This window comes from Hipposideros armiger, unplaced genomic scaffold, assembly GCF_001890085.2.
Source record: "Hipposideros armiger isolate ML-2016 unplaced genomic scaffold, ASM189008v1 scaffold_552, whole genome shotgun sequence".
Classification (NCBI taxonomy): Eukaryota; Metazoa; Chordata; class Mammalia; order Chiroptera; family Hipposideridae; genus Hipposideros; species Hipposideros armiger.
This window is the reverse complement of record NW_017731902.1, coordinates 797,375-813,456: the sequence shown is the minus strand read 5'-3', so window position 1 is coordinate 813,456 and position 16,082 is coordinate 797,375. Positions and strand designations below refer to the sequence as shown.

At 40.1% G+C, this 16,082-nt stretch overlaps 1 protein-coding gene across 1 annotated transcript in view; it reads right to left on the bottom strand.

The window, feature by feature from the left end:
- Positions 1-16,082, bottom strand: part of SCARB2 (scavenger receptor class B member 2) — a 57,366-nt gene that overhangs the window by 23,199 nt on the left and 18,085 nt on the right. Inside the window, exon 2 of the mRNA XM_019623517.1 lies at positions 14,914-15,071. Within this exon, the coding sequence (XP_019479062.1) occupies positions 14,914-15,071 (158 nt within the window). The remainder of the gene's footprint in view (positions 1-14,913; positions 15,072-16,082) is intronic.

Sequence of the window (16,082 nt, the reverse complement as noted above, 5' to 3'; positions counted from 1 at the left end):
AAATCTCTCTAAAGATAAATAGATATAGACGTTTCCCAGTCACTGAATGAATGATAGCTCAAGTATGAACATTTGTGTTACTGGCTAAAGAGTTAGTATTTGACCAGATGAAAACTTAACAAAAAGCAATCGTCCTTTTTTTTTTTTTTAAATCAACAACACTATTGAGAGATTTTGACTCCAAAATGGAAACATATACAAGTCATTCATATTAATTCAGCATCAATTTTTAAGCCAGTTATGGAGGTGAATAAGAATAATGGCCCCTGCGATGCGTATTGCAATTCATAGTTTGCAAAGCACTTTTACAGACTTTTCACTTAGCCTTTTTGAAACAACCCTTGGAAGTGTGGGTACTTTTAGTCTCAAGTTACAAATGATAAAATCGAGGTTCAGAAAAGTTCCATAGCTATTCAATGAAGATCTCAGAATGCAAATCTAGGCCCTCTAAGTCTCATGCTTTTTCCCTGGATGTGGGAAATGCACCGAAGGTACAAATCTAACTGAGTGATGGTACAGGGCTTTTCACTGATGGAGCCTTGTAGAAATACAGTGGTGCTTGCAAGAAAATGCAAAGGGCAAGGGCACAGAAAAAAAAAATTTGCAAAAATAAAACAACACATCCTTGCCACAGGAAAGCAAAAATGCCAATTTCTTAATCAGTCTGTAAATGTGGGTTACATCTTTAAAAGATATATAAGGATATTAGTTATGAGTATGACAACAATGTAAAAACAAAAAGTTCACTATACAGTGAAAATTATCTGGAACACCCAGTCAAGATGGCAGAGTAGGTAAGTGCTGTGCTTACCTCCTTCTCATAACCACATCAAAGTTACAACTAAATTACAGAACCACCACCTTTGAGAACCACTTGAAGACTAGCTGAACAGAACTCCTATAACTAAGGATATAAAGAAGCAGCTTATAATAAAGCTTATATGAAGTTGAATGACAACTGTAATTGATAAATAAATAAATAAATAAATAAGTAAATAAATAAATATCTGATAAATACTGAGGTATTAGGAGTAAGATCTACTTGGCAGATGGACAGAAGCCACGGGGACCAAAAGGGCCTTGAGGGAACCTTTGTATCTCTGTAAGAAGCTCTCCTGGAATTATTCTAGAAGAACGGTCTAGGCACAGTTTAATAAATCAGTGCTTCCTCAGGTCCTATGGAAGCTGGGTTCCTACAAAACCGGACCTTCTAGGGAACATCTACCTATCTGCTAATCCAGAGTGAAGGATTTAGAGTTGGTGGAACCCTACTCCTTTGATCTCCACCTCTACCTCTTTGATCATATACCACAGATGTCAAAAACTTGTTTCCTATTTTGTTTGAACAATTTATAAGTTTTGTATACCCCTGAAGGTGTAGGGGCTGTATTATCACTATTTGCCATACAGAAAATGAAATGCTAAGAGATTACATGATGAGGGTGAGATTCTTGAATCATTTGAGCCAAAGAATAACTACAAATTTAAAGATGAGGCAATTCATCATAATCCCAGATCTGACCCCTAATCTAACACTTTCTTCTTGAGTTTCAGTTTGTCATTTATCAAACTATACGTTTTACTCAAGTTTTTTTCTGAAGACATAATGTAGTATTTATATTACTTTATATTTTAATTCATTTGAAATTGGCAGCAATAGCATACACTTTACATCATAATTACTTGAATGCAGATATTTTTGGTATCAAAATAAGTAAAATCTGCAAGGAATGACATAAAATTCCACTTATAAGCATAAGGAATCATAGATGAGGGAGACATAAAGTTTCAGATTATTCAGCATCTTTCACAAAGGACATGTTTGAAAATCTAACAAGTAGCGCCATCTCTAACAGGCTATCACATCCCTATTTACTTTCTTATTTGTCTCTGTCAGGCTGATCCGTGGGTTTAGTCCCCAAATCATCAAAATGAGACTTGGCATTGAACACTGAAATTTATGATACTTTGAAAGATTGCACCTGATTAATGGCACAGCCACACCTTATGTATTTTCATAGCTACCCTCATTCACAGTCTGCTGGTAGCATATTGAAACTGTGGGAGAAGTTCTTTTCTTCCCCTACTAAAACACCCTTTGATTTTTCACATATTCTACAAAATATCTAGAAGTCTAGGCAACGTTGGTCATCTCCTAGAAGAGACCCACAGTGACGATGAAATCTGGCTTGGCCCCCTCAGCTGAATGAAGAAACTCTAAAAAGAAAAAAAAAATCCACTTACCCCATAGTACAAGCCAAAATAGGGCGAGATGTCGGGTCTAAAAGTGTGGATGAGGGACAAGACCTCATCTTTGTAGCCCCAGAGCAAACTGTCCACCGTGTGTGTCACAAAGACCTTCTGCTGATAGGCCTTTAACAGGGCTTTGATGATCTCTCGCAGGAAGGGTTGCTGTGCCCATTCCATGGCTGTCTGAGAAGCACAGGCAAATTCAGATAGCAGCATCCTCACCCCACTCTCCTACTGAGCCTTCAGCAAAGGGGGCTGGAAACTTAAATGTTGAGATTAAATAGCTGAAAAATCAGCCAGCGAGCTCCTCTCAGGCTGCATGTGCAAGAATAAGACTCTTCAGTTACTGTCATTTGTCAGTATTACATTTTTTATAAGTGTGAGCTTAGCATCCCCACGCAGCCCTTTTATCCCAATGCAGGAGGAAAGGGAAAAGTTCTAATGAGGACGTTGGCATCTTTGGCCACATGGTGGCGCCATCCTCCTCCTCCTGATAGGATCCAGCCCCCAAAACACTAAGCAGCAGGGCAGGGCCAGATCTGGGATGTAACTCTTTCTAGGTCCCAGATCCACCATTGAGTGTCCAGCTGCAAACGTAGTGGTCACCTAAGAGAGTGGGAGCCTCAGAGAGGATTGGGGTAGGTGAATAGTAAAGTTTCCTGGGTGTCAAGTGTGTTGTTATTATTAGATGGACTATTACCATTATAAACGGAGCCCAGTGAAATCATTCCAGGCTGTAATCAACAGCCCAGGCTGTATTATTTGCAATGGGGAAAAAGAGTCAATATATATTTTGAGAATGTAAAAATCCAAGATAGAAATCTAAATTAAGAAGTGGTATAAACATTGTATTGCTGGGCCAGCCAAGTGGCTCAGTTGGTTAAGAGCTTGCTCAAGACTGCGAGCTCTGAGCAACAGGGCTGCTGGTTTGATTTCCACATAGGCCCGAACTGAGCTGCTGCTGAGCTGCCAACAGGTGGCAGGCTGGCTCAGCTAAAAAAAGAAAAAAAATTCTGCTAGAGCTTCTGAACCAAAACAAGGGGCAAATAAATATTTTAAAATTATTAGCTAACCCCTCCCCCCTGTCAAATCCTAGAGACACATTTATTTACACAAGTGCTGATCCTAAACAAACAGAAAGAAACTGGGGAGAAAAATCCTAAAGTTTGCATTTTCTCACCATTTGAAAAGACCTTGTTTGAAAGACTTCAAAAAAAAAGTGTCTAAGATGAACTTTAAAGAAGGAAAGAAAAAAATACTTTTTTCTTTTTATATATATATATATATATTTTAATATAACTTAATAGTTCCTAAATGTTAAATCATAAGAGCCTTAAGTTATCTTTTTCCTTCCTTCTAAAATCCACAATATGGTACTTAAAATGCTTACTTACCACTGCAGGAATATTTAATGTTCTAATCAAGTCAATTTTAGGGTCTCCAACAGATTGGTCTCGTACAAAAACATAGGCCTTGTTGCTAACAGCAGATATTGTTGTGCCATTCTCTCCAAATTGAATATCTGCTTTGTTTCTGATTTCCCTAAAAGAAAGAAGAAGATTTTGTTTGAAAATACTCACTCACTACTTTAAAAAACAATATTTTCCCTTTCTTTCAACATCAAAGTTATTTTCGATGTAACATTCCCAATATAATCATTATAAAGGAGAAACTAGAGGTGATAACCCCTTAAAAACTGGAGAAGCTATAATGTGGGAAGGAAATGATACCTAGAATCATGTCTTTTAAAAAAACTGTCATCTTCATTCTTTCCCCGGACAATTTGGAAAACGCAATGGTCAAGGGTCACCTTGACCAGGGAATCAAAGCCAGCGAACTCTCTCCTGGGTTACGGTTTGGTTCCGAAATATTTTCAAATTTTTCAGCTCATAGGTTCAGTTTGAATTTCAATTTGTTTACCAATGACTTTTTATTTCTAACTTGAATTCGGAGAATTCATTTAACAAAATACTTAGTAAATGAGAGGCGTTCATTCCTGTTTTGGGTATACAGTTCATTTTGGTTCAGGTCAGTGCCCCCAAATGAGGTATTAGCAAAGTCGGTAGCATGCCCAGTGGCAGGCCTGGGACCAAGGTGAGGGGAGTGAAGCACTCACCTTGGGCGCAACATGTAAGCGGAGACAAAAGGCTCAGTAATCAAGGTATATAATATTGTAATGCAATTTTAAAAGCCAAAATTAATGCAAAAAGATTCATGATAAACAAAATATCAAAATTTTAAATAAGAACAGGACTGATATTTTGCTCATCAAAAACCACGTGCTAGTCCTGGCCCTGCCTGGTCCATAGCAGATGTTCACTACATTCCAATGTCTATTCCTTCTCTGCCTCTGCTGCTCACCTTCTCTTTTTCCTGTTCCATCTGTAGAATGAAACCAATGAATGCCTCTACCAATGCCAAATCTAAATCACTATGAGAGAAAAAAAAAATGACATGCCCTTCCAGCTCACAAGAATACAGACAAAATATGATAAGAGTGGTCATGTTAAAACACTTGTGCTAGATGCAGTTGGGGGGTGTTTGCAGTGGACTTTTGGTTGTTAGACATTCACTCCCCTTTCTTCTGCTCAGAGCCCTGATTTCATTTCCTCTCCTACACCCAGCAGTGGCATGGGACCAGAGCTCAACCGATTCCTTTCCTAGGCCCTCTGACTTCCTCAGCACAGAGCCTCACGATGGAAAACACGGTAGAAACAGGGCTTCCTCTAGGGAACGTACAGGACACGAGGATCCTTGTGTGCCTGAGACTGGGGTTTTTAAAGCTGCCCTGGACCCTGCCTCTTTCTTCTCAGCCGCTCTTTGGGCCCTGTAACCCACTTTGTAGTCTTCAAATGAATTCTTTTTATTTACATTGTCCAGAAGTGGTTTCTCTTGCTTGCAACCAAAGACCCCTCGTATAGAAATAATAACCCAGTCTTTCAATAGACGAGAAAAAGGAGATTCAGATAAAGTAACTAGCCCAGGATTAACCAGGAGGTGGCAGAACAAGGTTTAGAATCCATTCCCTGACTTCATGTTCAAGGTTTTCCTTGACAATACACAAAAGTTAATGTTAAGTTAATTTTTTAGAAAATGGAGGAGAAGAGTAAATTTCAGAGGCAAATCCCTGCCTCAGCCTGGGCTGGCGCCTGCAGAGGGGCATTCCTTCCCACTCACTTCTGGTCCTGGAGCCTCCTGGCAGCCAAGGTGAGGAGGGAAAGACTTCTCTAGGTGAACCTATTTATAATCAGGGCCCAGGATCCCACGTTGGCCTCACTGACCATTCAGGAAGCGGAAATAGAAAAAGTGATCCCAGGGTGAACACCAGTTTGCACTCAAAGAAAGCTGGGCCAGGAAGCAAAGAGCCGGGATTCAACGTAGGTCAAGAAACCCAGGGATCGACTGTGCCAAGTTTTCTGGCGAATGACGAAAATCCATGACCTTGCTAAGGCCGTGTTTTGTTTTTTCACGGAGCCCTAGGTCATGAACCTAGAGGCCTGAATAATTCCAAGCCTCGAGCCTACATCATTTATGTTTATTTATGTGTACTGACTCTGCAGATGACTTTTAAAATGTTTTCATTATGGCTCACCCTGTACGAACCAGGTGTTTCAAAGGGAAATTGAGCACGGAGGCTCTAAAATCACTTTAAGCCTTGTAACTTGACTTAGTTTCTCAATAAACTTCCCAAAGTCAAAGCCGTGGTTTCCCAAACCACAAAAGAAATTTAATTCACTTGGCAGGCACCAAGGGACCATGACAAGTCACATGCAGCTAACCACATGACTTCCCTCAACTATCAGTCACTCTAAGTCATGACTGTCACAAGGCCATCGCAGAGTGGTCTCACTGAAGGAAGACAGTGCCACTGGGCTGTCAGAAGTGGCCTCCCGCTCTGCAGAGGCCAAGAAAAGCAAGGAAAAAGAAGACAAGGGGCTTCCCTCACAGAACCACATACAATCATGTAGCCAGAGGAACATACACTCAGAGGAAACCCAAAATGCTTCTCCTTTGCAAGCACTCCTGTCACTCTGGCAACCCTAAGGAGGCCACACTGCAAGAAGAGGGTTTTTTGTAACAATACCAACAAGCCTGGCTACCCAAATCTCCCCCACAGCTGGGAAACAATAGTCAACTAGAAGCGGGGTGATCTCCTGGTGAACAGCAGAACTGAGAGCAAGAAGTGATCCATTACCACTTTACAGTATCTGAGAAAATGAAAGAAGCTTCTAGAAGGAGAGACAAAGGGTTTTTGTTTTTTCGTGTTTTTGTTTTTGTTTTTAAAAGCAAAGCAAATCTTAGGTGCAGACAATTAATTAAGGAACTGTACTTGAAAGTGTCTGGTATGGTCCCTGGTACTTAGTAGGTGCTAATAAATCCTACTGATGTTGAAGGCCCTAGGACATCATGGATTCAGATTATAGTAAGCATGAGTTAATCATAATGATGGCCTAGTCTCTAAGAAAAGGTTCAGTTACGCTCCATGAACTATTTAATCAGGCAGGAAAACACATGATTGATTTTAGAGCTATTTCATTTTAAATCATTTTTTAAAGTTCTTACTTTTTAAAACTCCTGAATGTTTAAACAAAATCTTAACTATCCCAGAAGGCCAACAAAAGCCTGAATAAGAGAAACAAAAGGAATAACTTTAATTAGCTGGAAAATTAACATCGATCTGTGCAATATCTTGGAGATTTTAATACTATCATAACACTATCACATAATCCTTAACGTTCAGTCATTTAGTTATTCGTTCATCCAATCCTCTTGGCTGAGAATCACTATCAGAAGTGACTGAGCACATTGGGCAGAGAGTGAGCTGAGATCTGACAGCTAAGCTTTGCATTTAATTCTGGCTTCTTCCATTACTAGCTCTGTGACTAAGGACAAGCTATTCGTTGCTTCTGTGCCTGAGTGTCCTCATTTATAAAATGGAGACAATAACGTACCTTCCTGGTAGGGTTGTTGTAAGAATTAAATCCGCCTATGTTTGTGACCAGTTAGGAGATACCACCTTGCACAATACTTAGGAAGCATTAGCTACTAAGACGTGTGAGGGTGTCTGCTAAGCTCTCCATGAGGAGATGTTAAGCCCTGGTTCCTGTACTAAGAATTCATGATCCAACACGGGAGACTGCCTTCCAAACGGCTACGTCGCATGTGGAAAGTGCTCCGAAGCTGACCTCCGGGTGCTGGCGAGGCACCCAGAGGAGGGCGGGGTGGCCACTGGAATGGGAGTGTGAGGAAGGTGTGCAGGAACACATTTGGGTTGATTCTGTTAGGAGTAGGCTTCCCTGCGGTGAGAGCAGGGAGGAGCTTCCCACGGAGGGAGAGCCAGGGTAGGCAGCACAGCAGGAAAGCACAGGATGTGTTTCTGAAGTGGAGGGGTGAGTAAACTGGTCATGGCGGGGGATGACACGCTGCAGACGTGGTACAAAAAGAACAGCTTGCAGCTCAGGGTGAGGCTGGGCTGAACAGACAGGTCAATGGAGATGTGAAGTCACGGGGTAGACGAGCAGACTAGGGAGAAAGGGCAGCACAAGGGAAGCAGGCCACAGGCAGGGCGCTGAGCAGCCCCTGAATTTAACTTTCCATTATACCCATCTTGTCAGCTAAGTGAAAGACATGGAGAGCCCGAAGCAGGACCCTGAGAAAAGCCATGGGGCGGGGTAGGGAGGATGAGGCCCATGATCGTTGGGCGTGTGCAAGAAACATCCTCACTCCTGAAGATGGACATGGTCCCCCATTCTCAGAGCATTACTTTGACCCACCGTGTCTGGCTAACACAGACACGTCACCCAGGGCCTCCGTGTGCATTTGAAACTCAAGCACCCGGTCGCCACCTTTTGTACAGGACAAAAAGGTGGGGGGATCTTTTCTATTTTTCTCACTTTTGAGCAGTTCAAGGATTTAAAAAATAAAAACGAATTTATCTAAAGACACTCTGTTTCTATCATGGAAAAAAAAGGGGTATCAGACAAAAGTGAGTCAGGTTTAGAAAAAGAGAGAAGTATTCTCTGATAATAATGGAAACAATAACCATGACATATCTAAATTTTCTATCATCTCCCTGATATTAAAAAAAAAATTATTCAGCTCAGCTCAGAGATAAGGACCAACGGGCTAACCGGATAGAATTTGAAAGTTTAAATAAAGTTCCTACCTTTACTAAATTGCAAGAAGACAGACCTTAAGAAATTAAATGTGAAAAATAGGACTACAAAAAAATAGACTTGAATATCAAATCCTTGAAAAGAATAGGACATCTTAAGCTCAAAAATGATAGAAAAATTCATAAAAGAATAGATTTGACTACATGTAAATTTTAAAAATGAAAAATGCAAATAATAGAAAAACAGCTGCCACAAATGTGACAAAGGTTAACATCAATATATAAAAATGTACAGAGTGGCATGAGCACACCAGAACCCAGACGAATGGGCAAAGGACAAGAACTGAGTGTGGAAATACAATTGGTTGGCAAACACAGAGAGAACCTTCAATCCATGTGGCAATCAAAGGATGAAAGGAGAACTGGTCTATATGCCCAAGAAGAAGGGAATGGTTAAGTGTAGTAATATATTCCCTCTATCTCCTGAATATTATCATCATTAAAACATATTAGTATAAAATCAAGACATACATGGGAAAACACCTAGGATATAATATTAAGGGACTAGAATATACATGTCATGTACATATGCATGCATGTTATGTGTACAGATAGCATGATAACCATGAAAAAGTAAAACTCACCCATGGAAAAATGGCTGAGAAGATATCCATTAAAATATTAGCACTGATTATCGTTGAGACAGTGAAGTCAGAGATAGTAGTTGCTCTTATTTCACTTTACTGCATTTGCAAGTTTATCTTTACTATTTATATATATTTATAATATAAAATATAGTTTACACTTTTAAAGGTAATGTTATATATGATATTGTATGTGTTGATTATTTCACAATCCAGTATTACTTAATGCACAATAATAAAAAAAACTTATGAGATAGTTATCCCTCACATCTCTTTCCTTACTATCCAAACAGTAATATGAAAGAGAAACGAACAAACCAAACAGCAAATCTAAGAAACTCAAAAAAACATGTTTAAAAGGATATTGTAAATTTATCAAATACGTCTTAGAAATATGAAAGTTAGTTGAAAGAGCCCTTAGACAAATAGATTTTTTAAGAATTCTTCAAATGTTAAGTAGTAGGCAAAATAGAAAAAGAAACCTGACAAAATGAAAAATAAATACCATAACGGCTGCGAAGCCATGGATTACTATATATTGCATACACATTTTTTTGGCAAATATGTCACTAAACAACAGGATCATGAGGCAAATTGGCTTTGTGTGAACAGGCCACCTTTCGCTCGACCCAGAAATCCCACCTTTGGGTATTTATTCAAAGAAAATGAAAACACTAATTTAAACAGATATATTCACCTTATGTTCACTACAGTATTATTTACAATAGCCAAAATATGGACGCTACCTAAGTGGCAATTGATGGATGATGAAGATGTGGTACATACATACAATGAAATGTTACTCTCCCGTAAAAAAGAATGAAATCTTGCCATTTGAGACAACACAGATGAACCTAGAAGGTATTATTCTAAGTGAAATAAGTCAGACAGAGAAAGACAAATACCATATGATTTCACTTATATGTGGAATTAAAAAAAACAAGACAAACAAACAAACAAAAACAGACTCACAGAAACAGAGAACAAACAGATGACTGCCAAAGGGGAGGGGGTGTGGGAATGGGTGAAAAAGGTGAAGGGGAATAAGCGGAACAAACGTCCAGTTATAAAATAAATAAGTCACGGGGATGAGTCAATAATATTATAATAACTTCGTATGGTGACAGATGGTTACTAGACTTAGTATGATGATCATATCATAAGGTATATAAATGTCAAATCACTATGTTGTACACCTGAAACTAATTAATATTGTATGCCAACTATTCTTTAATAAAAATGTTTTTTTTTTAAAGTTACAACACACATTGCTTAAACCAGACTGACTGGTTTTTATCTACATGTGAAAGTACCATCATCTTTTCCCAAAAACATTAGTATTCTGAGTTCATCAATATGTGAAAGTTATGGGAAATATGCTACTGTAAATTGTGTGTCAAATTAATCCGGCCCTCCACAGCCCAGTGTGGCCTTTCCTCCTCTCAGAGATTTCCTACCACCAGACCAATAGCACTCACCAGTTCGGGGCCAGCACTCTCTGCCCTTCCTATGCCTCAGGACTCTCTGCACACAATGGACAGAGTCAGCTGACGCGTTGGGAGGGACGCCACAGGACTACGAAACAGTGGGGCAGGAGCTACTGGAATGTTCTGTTTGTTATACAGCTAAACAATAGCATAATTAAGTATGAGTGACAGAAATCAGATCCACTGAATGACTGCAGAAAGGCCACTAGAGGGGCTCTACGTCTCCCTAAAAAGCTGCATTTTTCTACAAATCTCAGAGCTCCCAACCCACTCAACTCTGCTAGGAATGCTCAGAAGTTTGCCCTGCACATGTGAGTGTCCATTCCTACACAAGGTCACTCATTTTCAGGACCTAGTCCCTCTTTCCTGAGCCTCCCCTTGTCTTCTAGGTTCCCCTGAGGAAGTCCTGTGCTTCTAGCTGAACTTCTTGTCTCCTATGGATTTAAACAATTTCTCCTCATGTGTCCTATGGATTTAAACCACAGCTGAGGGTGTTTTATTCACTATTCCACAAATATTCACCAAACACTGGATGTTCAGAGATGAAAGGCCTTGGTTCCTGTCTCTCACATAGCTTCCAGCACATTGGGAAGAACGACAGATATATAAACCAGTGGTTACCATGCATCTAGCCAGTGTCACAATAGACACACAAACCAAAGTCTCAGGAGGAGGCAGCATCTGAGGGGAGACAGGTGGTGGCAACAAGTTCATTCTTGGAGAGAACAGAACAGCATGCACACTGGCATGGTGGTGTGAGGGGACTTAAAAATAATTGGAGACCATTCAGAACTGTGCTGTCCAATATGGTAGCCACTAGCTACACGTGGCTATCACACACTCGAAGTGTGGCCAGTCTGAAAATTAGATGTGCTGTAAATGTAAAATACACACAAGATTTCAAAGACTTAGTATGAAAAGAAGAATGTAAAGTGTATTAATAATTCTGAATACTGATTACATGTTGAAATGATACTATTTTAGATGGCACTGGGATAAACAAAATATTAAAATTAACTTCTCTTTCTTTTTACTTTTAAAATGTGACTTCTAGAAAATTTTAAGTAACATATGGGGCTCATGTTAAATTTCTATTGGATAGCTCTGGTTAATATATAAAATTAGCAGGGCGGCTGGGTGGCTCAAATAGTTAGAGCGCAAGCTCTGAGCAACACGGTTGTCGGTTCGATTCCCACATGGGCCAATGAGCTATGCCCTCCGCAACTCGATTGAAGACAACTTGAGCTGAGCTGCCGGTGGGCGGACGGATGGCTCAGCTGGTTAGAGCTTGTGCTCTTAACAACAAGGTTGCTGGTTCAACTCCCACATGGGATGGTGGGCTGTGTCCCCTGCAATTAGATAGAAAATGGAGACTGCACTTGGAACTGAGCTGCGCCCTCCACAACTAAGACTGAAGAACAACAACTTGATTTGGAGCTGATGGGTCCTGGAAAAAAAATCACACTGTTGCCCAATAAAGTTAAAAAAAAAAAAAGTGAGAAGAGCGTACATATATATATAAAATTAGCTCTGGTTAGAGTATAAAATTCTAGGTTGAGAGTGACAAAAAAATAAATTAAAATTAAATAATAAAATAAAATAAAGGGCCTAGACATATAGAAGGAACCAGACTGCTCAAGCCTTGGACATCACACAGGGAAGTCACGAGGACCCAAGCAGGCCAGGAAGGAAATGTCAGATGTGCCCTTTAGAAAACTACTCGGGCAGTGGAGTGGACGCGAGCCCAGGGCAGGAAGAAAAATCAGAGTCAGGAAAACTCATGCAGGCAAAAATGAAAGTCAATAGTGACCAATCTGCCTTCTAACCTCCTGGGTCTGCTCTCAGGGGTCCTTAACCTCCCCTGTGCCACAGGCACCTGTAGCAGTCTGAAAAAGCCTATGGATTCTTTCTCAGGTCAATGTTTTTACCCATAGAAAATAAAATACCGGATTACAAAGGAAACCAGTGATTGAAATACAGGTATCACTTTAAAATCTGTGATACGGCAATATATGTGCTTCCTTATTGATGCTTTAAATAAGATGTAGCCTCAGGTCTAACAATTCCTGCACTTATGAAATATTCATGAACATGATTGATATTTCAAGCAGCCACTATCATGAGACACACCAGTATTTGTGCTTCATTAGTGGTGAAGCCAAAGCGGACTGCTAACCCTGCTGTGGTTTGGTTCCTACATTTACGCCTATACTCAAAGAAAATGCTAAATTTTGGTGAGTGGTTAGTGAGAATAAAATGTAATTTTTTCCCCACCAAGTCACAGACCACCTTAAATTCTACCCATGGGCCCCTCAGGAATCCATGGGTCCTGGGTTAGAAACCCCTATAAGATGTTCCTGGGCTTTCCTCACAAGTAAGAGTAGGTCCTTCTAAAATGGGACCATGCATTGTTCTGTACACCTGAAACTAACAATAAAAAAAAAAAACATTTATAAGCTTCAAAAAATAAAATAAAATAAAATAAATAAAAAGGCAATAAATAAATAAATAAATAAATAAATAAATAAATAAATAAATAAATAAAATGGGACCATGGAGGGCATATGCTAACAGTGGGACACTGTGTTACTTGTAGGGTTTATTTGCTCCCATCACCACATCTACAATAGCACATTGATAAGCCAGCGGCCACAATGGCTCAGAAGACGTTTTAATGGAAGACTACTCGGTTTCTTTGGGTTATGATTAGAACCCCTGTTTTTTCTCAGGAAGATCATGACCACAGGGGACGCAGAAAGAAAACCGTTTGCTCTTTAGTTCTCAGGTGAGTTCATTCTTCCATACAGGCAGAGTCTCCACTGTCACCCAAAGGAATTTAGTTAAAAAACAAAAACAGCAAAAAGACAAATACTGTATGGCTGTACTTATATGAGGTAGCCACAGCAGTCAAATTCATAGAAACAGAGTAGAATGGTAGTAACTGGGGGCTGGGGGAGAGTGGGGGAGGTAGTTATTTAATGGGTATAGAGTTTCAGATCTGCAAGATGAAAAAGTCCTGGAGCTCTGTTTCACAACAGTGTGAATATGCCTAACACTACTAAACTATACACTTATAATGGTTAAGATGGTATATTTTATATCATGGCTTTTTTTTTTTATCACAATAAACAATGGTTCAAATTGCAAAACAAACAGGACTCTCAGATCCTAATTCAACCACTAATGTCCCTGAACAGGACAGACCTGCTCTATCCAGTAGTACACAGTTTCTTTGGGCATAAAAAAAACATACAAAAAAAAAAATGAGTAAATACAGACCCAAGTGTTTTTTTTAAGTTTTTTTATATAACAACAGAGATCATCTTTATAGTTCTGGATATTAATTTATACAGACCAGGACAATCCACTAAGAGTAATAATAACAAACAATTGGCGTTAATTATGTGCTGGCACTAGTCTAAGCATTTTATAAATACTCACTGACTCACTGAGTCCTCCTAACAATCCAGTGGTGGAGGTCCTATTTTTATCTCCACTTTATAAGATAAGGAAACCCAGGGACAGAGAAGTAGTCAGTGACAGAGGCGGGATTCAAAACAGGCTTTTTGACTCCAGGCCCAGACCCTGAGCAGTGGAGGCAGAGACTAAGGTTTTTATCTCTGAGTTACAGTCCTGAGAATCTTACTGACTCATACACACTAAGTGAATCAGTCAGCAACCGTTTATTGAGCAATCATTATGATGGAATTGTGAGGAATTTATATCAGTTAGCAGTTCTGATGAAGCAAGATCTTCCTCTCTGCTTTCTTTTTTAAAAAAAAAAAACTTGGTAAGGAGAAACTTGATAAGAAAAATTATTATGGGGTGGGGGAGGAGGAGGGTCTATTGTCACAGCAGGAAGAGGAACACTAAACAATAGGGAAAGTGCTCTAACCGTAAGGTCCCCAAGTGCCTCCCTCTACTAATCTTTGTAAAGAATCATTAAAGCAACTCCCCACCATTTGGAATTGGTGGTCACTGCCTAAGACAGTAACCCATGCTACTGCTGGTTATCTCTCGTGCCCAGGAAAGGTGGGAAAGGAGTGAATAAGAGACTGAAAATCCTGTCTGCAGACCAACAACAAATTTTAGGAACTGGTCTAAAACTAGTGAGGGAGGAAAATAGGGGAAGGCGCTAAAAATCACCAAAGAAAATAAAAGGGTTGGGGGTGAAGAGTAACTCTTCATGGCTCAATAACCATATTCTGCCAACTCAGGAAGAAGCAGCTGCATTTCTAAACATAACAGGCTGAGTGAGACTCAACTCCAGGCCACAAAGCCATTCTGGGGCAGATGTCATCAAAACCTGTGCTTCCTACACAATACTGGGAGGATGCTTGTGGGAAAACATGAGGGACTCAGGCCACCATTGGGTCGCTCCACATTTCCAGTATAGCAGGAGGTGGTCAGGACTCACCTGTAGGTGTATGGCCCCACTTCTTCTAGCCGAGGGATCTCCCCTCCGAGGATCTCCTCTGGGTTGGTGACATTGAAAAAATAGAACTGGGTGTACACTGGCAGAGGCGGCTGCTTCCAGGAGTCAAAGGTCTCAGAACCATTCCTTAGCACAATATTCTAGGGGAGAAAACCAAAAGGCGATTTACAAAGTGGGAGGCAGCTGGCTTTGAACACAGAGGCAGAGAGAAGGACACTCCCTACTCTGACCGCCTCCTGACTCAGTTATTTTTTTTTACAGGCATTCAACTGAACTCCCTTGAGAGCAAGGCCATGCCTTATGCCAATATGAAGCCCACCGCCCTGCTTAACCATTAAAGGGCTTCAAAAACATTGTGGTAAAGGAAGGATACTGGTGTGACTAAGGGCATTGATCTGTTTTTTAACAGCCACAATAGTTTATTTATAATTCACTCTTCATTAAGATATTTACAAGACAACCAATTTTACACATCAGAAATTGTATCAAAATTACAACACAGACAACAATATGAAATGGGCATAAAACAAAGCTGAAGTGGACAGACAAGCACTTTCTCTTTTTAATGAACACTAGCTTCAACTTTGTTAAAGAAAGTATCCAAAAGATCCTATTGGTTTTGTTACAAAGATTCCACTGATAGCAGAGCTGCTGTGGCAGTAGGGCTATTATTCCAAGAGACATGGTGCGTTCTCAGCTTGCCCGCACGAGGGAATAAGGAGATAGGCCCAGGAAGGCTAGCTGTGTGCCTCACTTGAGATATAACCACACCCATCCCTACACCTCCACCACCAGGCTTTACAAGCATTTTCTCATTCAACCCCCAGCAAACCTATAAACAGAGACACTTACCCCTGTTTTAACGATGAGGAAAGCTGAACCTCACTTGAGGTTAAATGCTTAGGGTATTCCTTGTCTACAATCCTTCCTTCGCGTTCCACCCTTACCATGTGTTATAATCTGAGTTGTGTCCCCCCCAAAATTTGTATCTTGAAGTCCTAACCCCTAGCACCTCAGCATGTGACTGTATTTGGAAATAGTCTTTAAAGAGCAATGTAAGCTTAAATGAGGTCATGAGGGTGGATTGTAATCCAATATGATTAATGTCCTTATAAGAAGAGGATATTAGGACACACACAGGAAAGAGCATG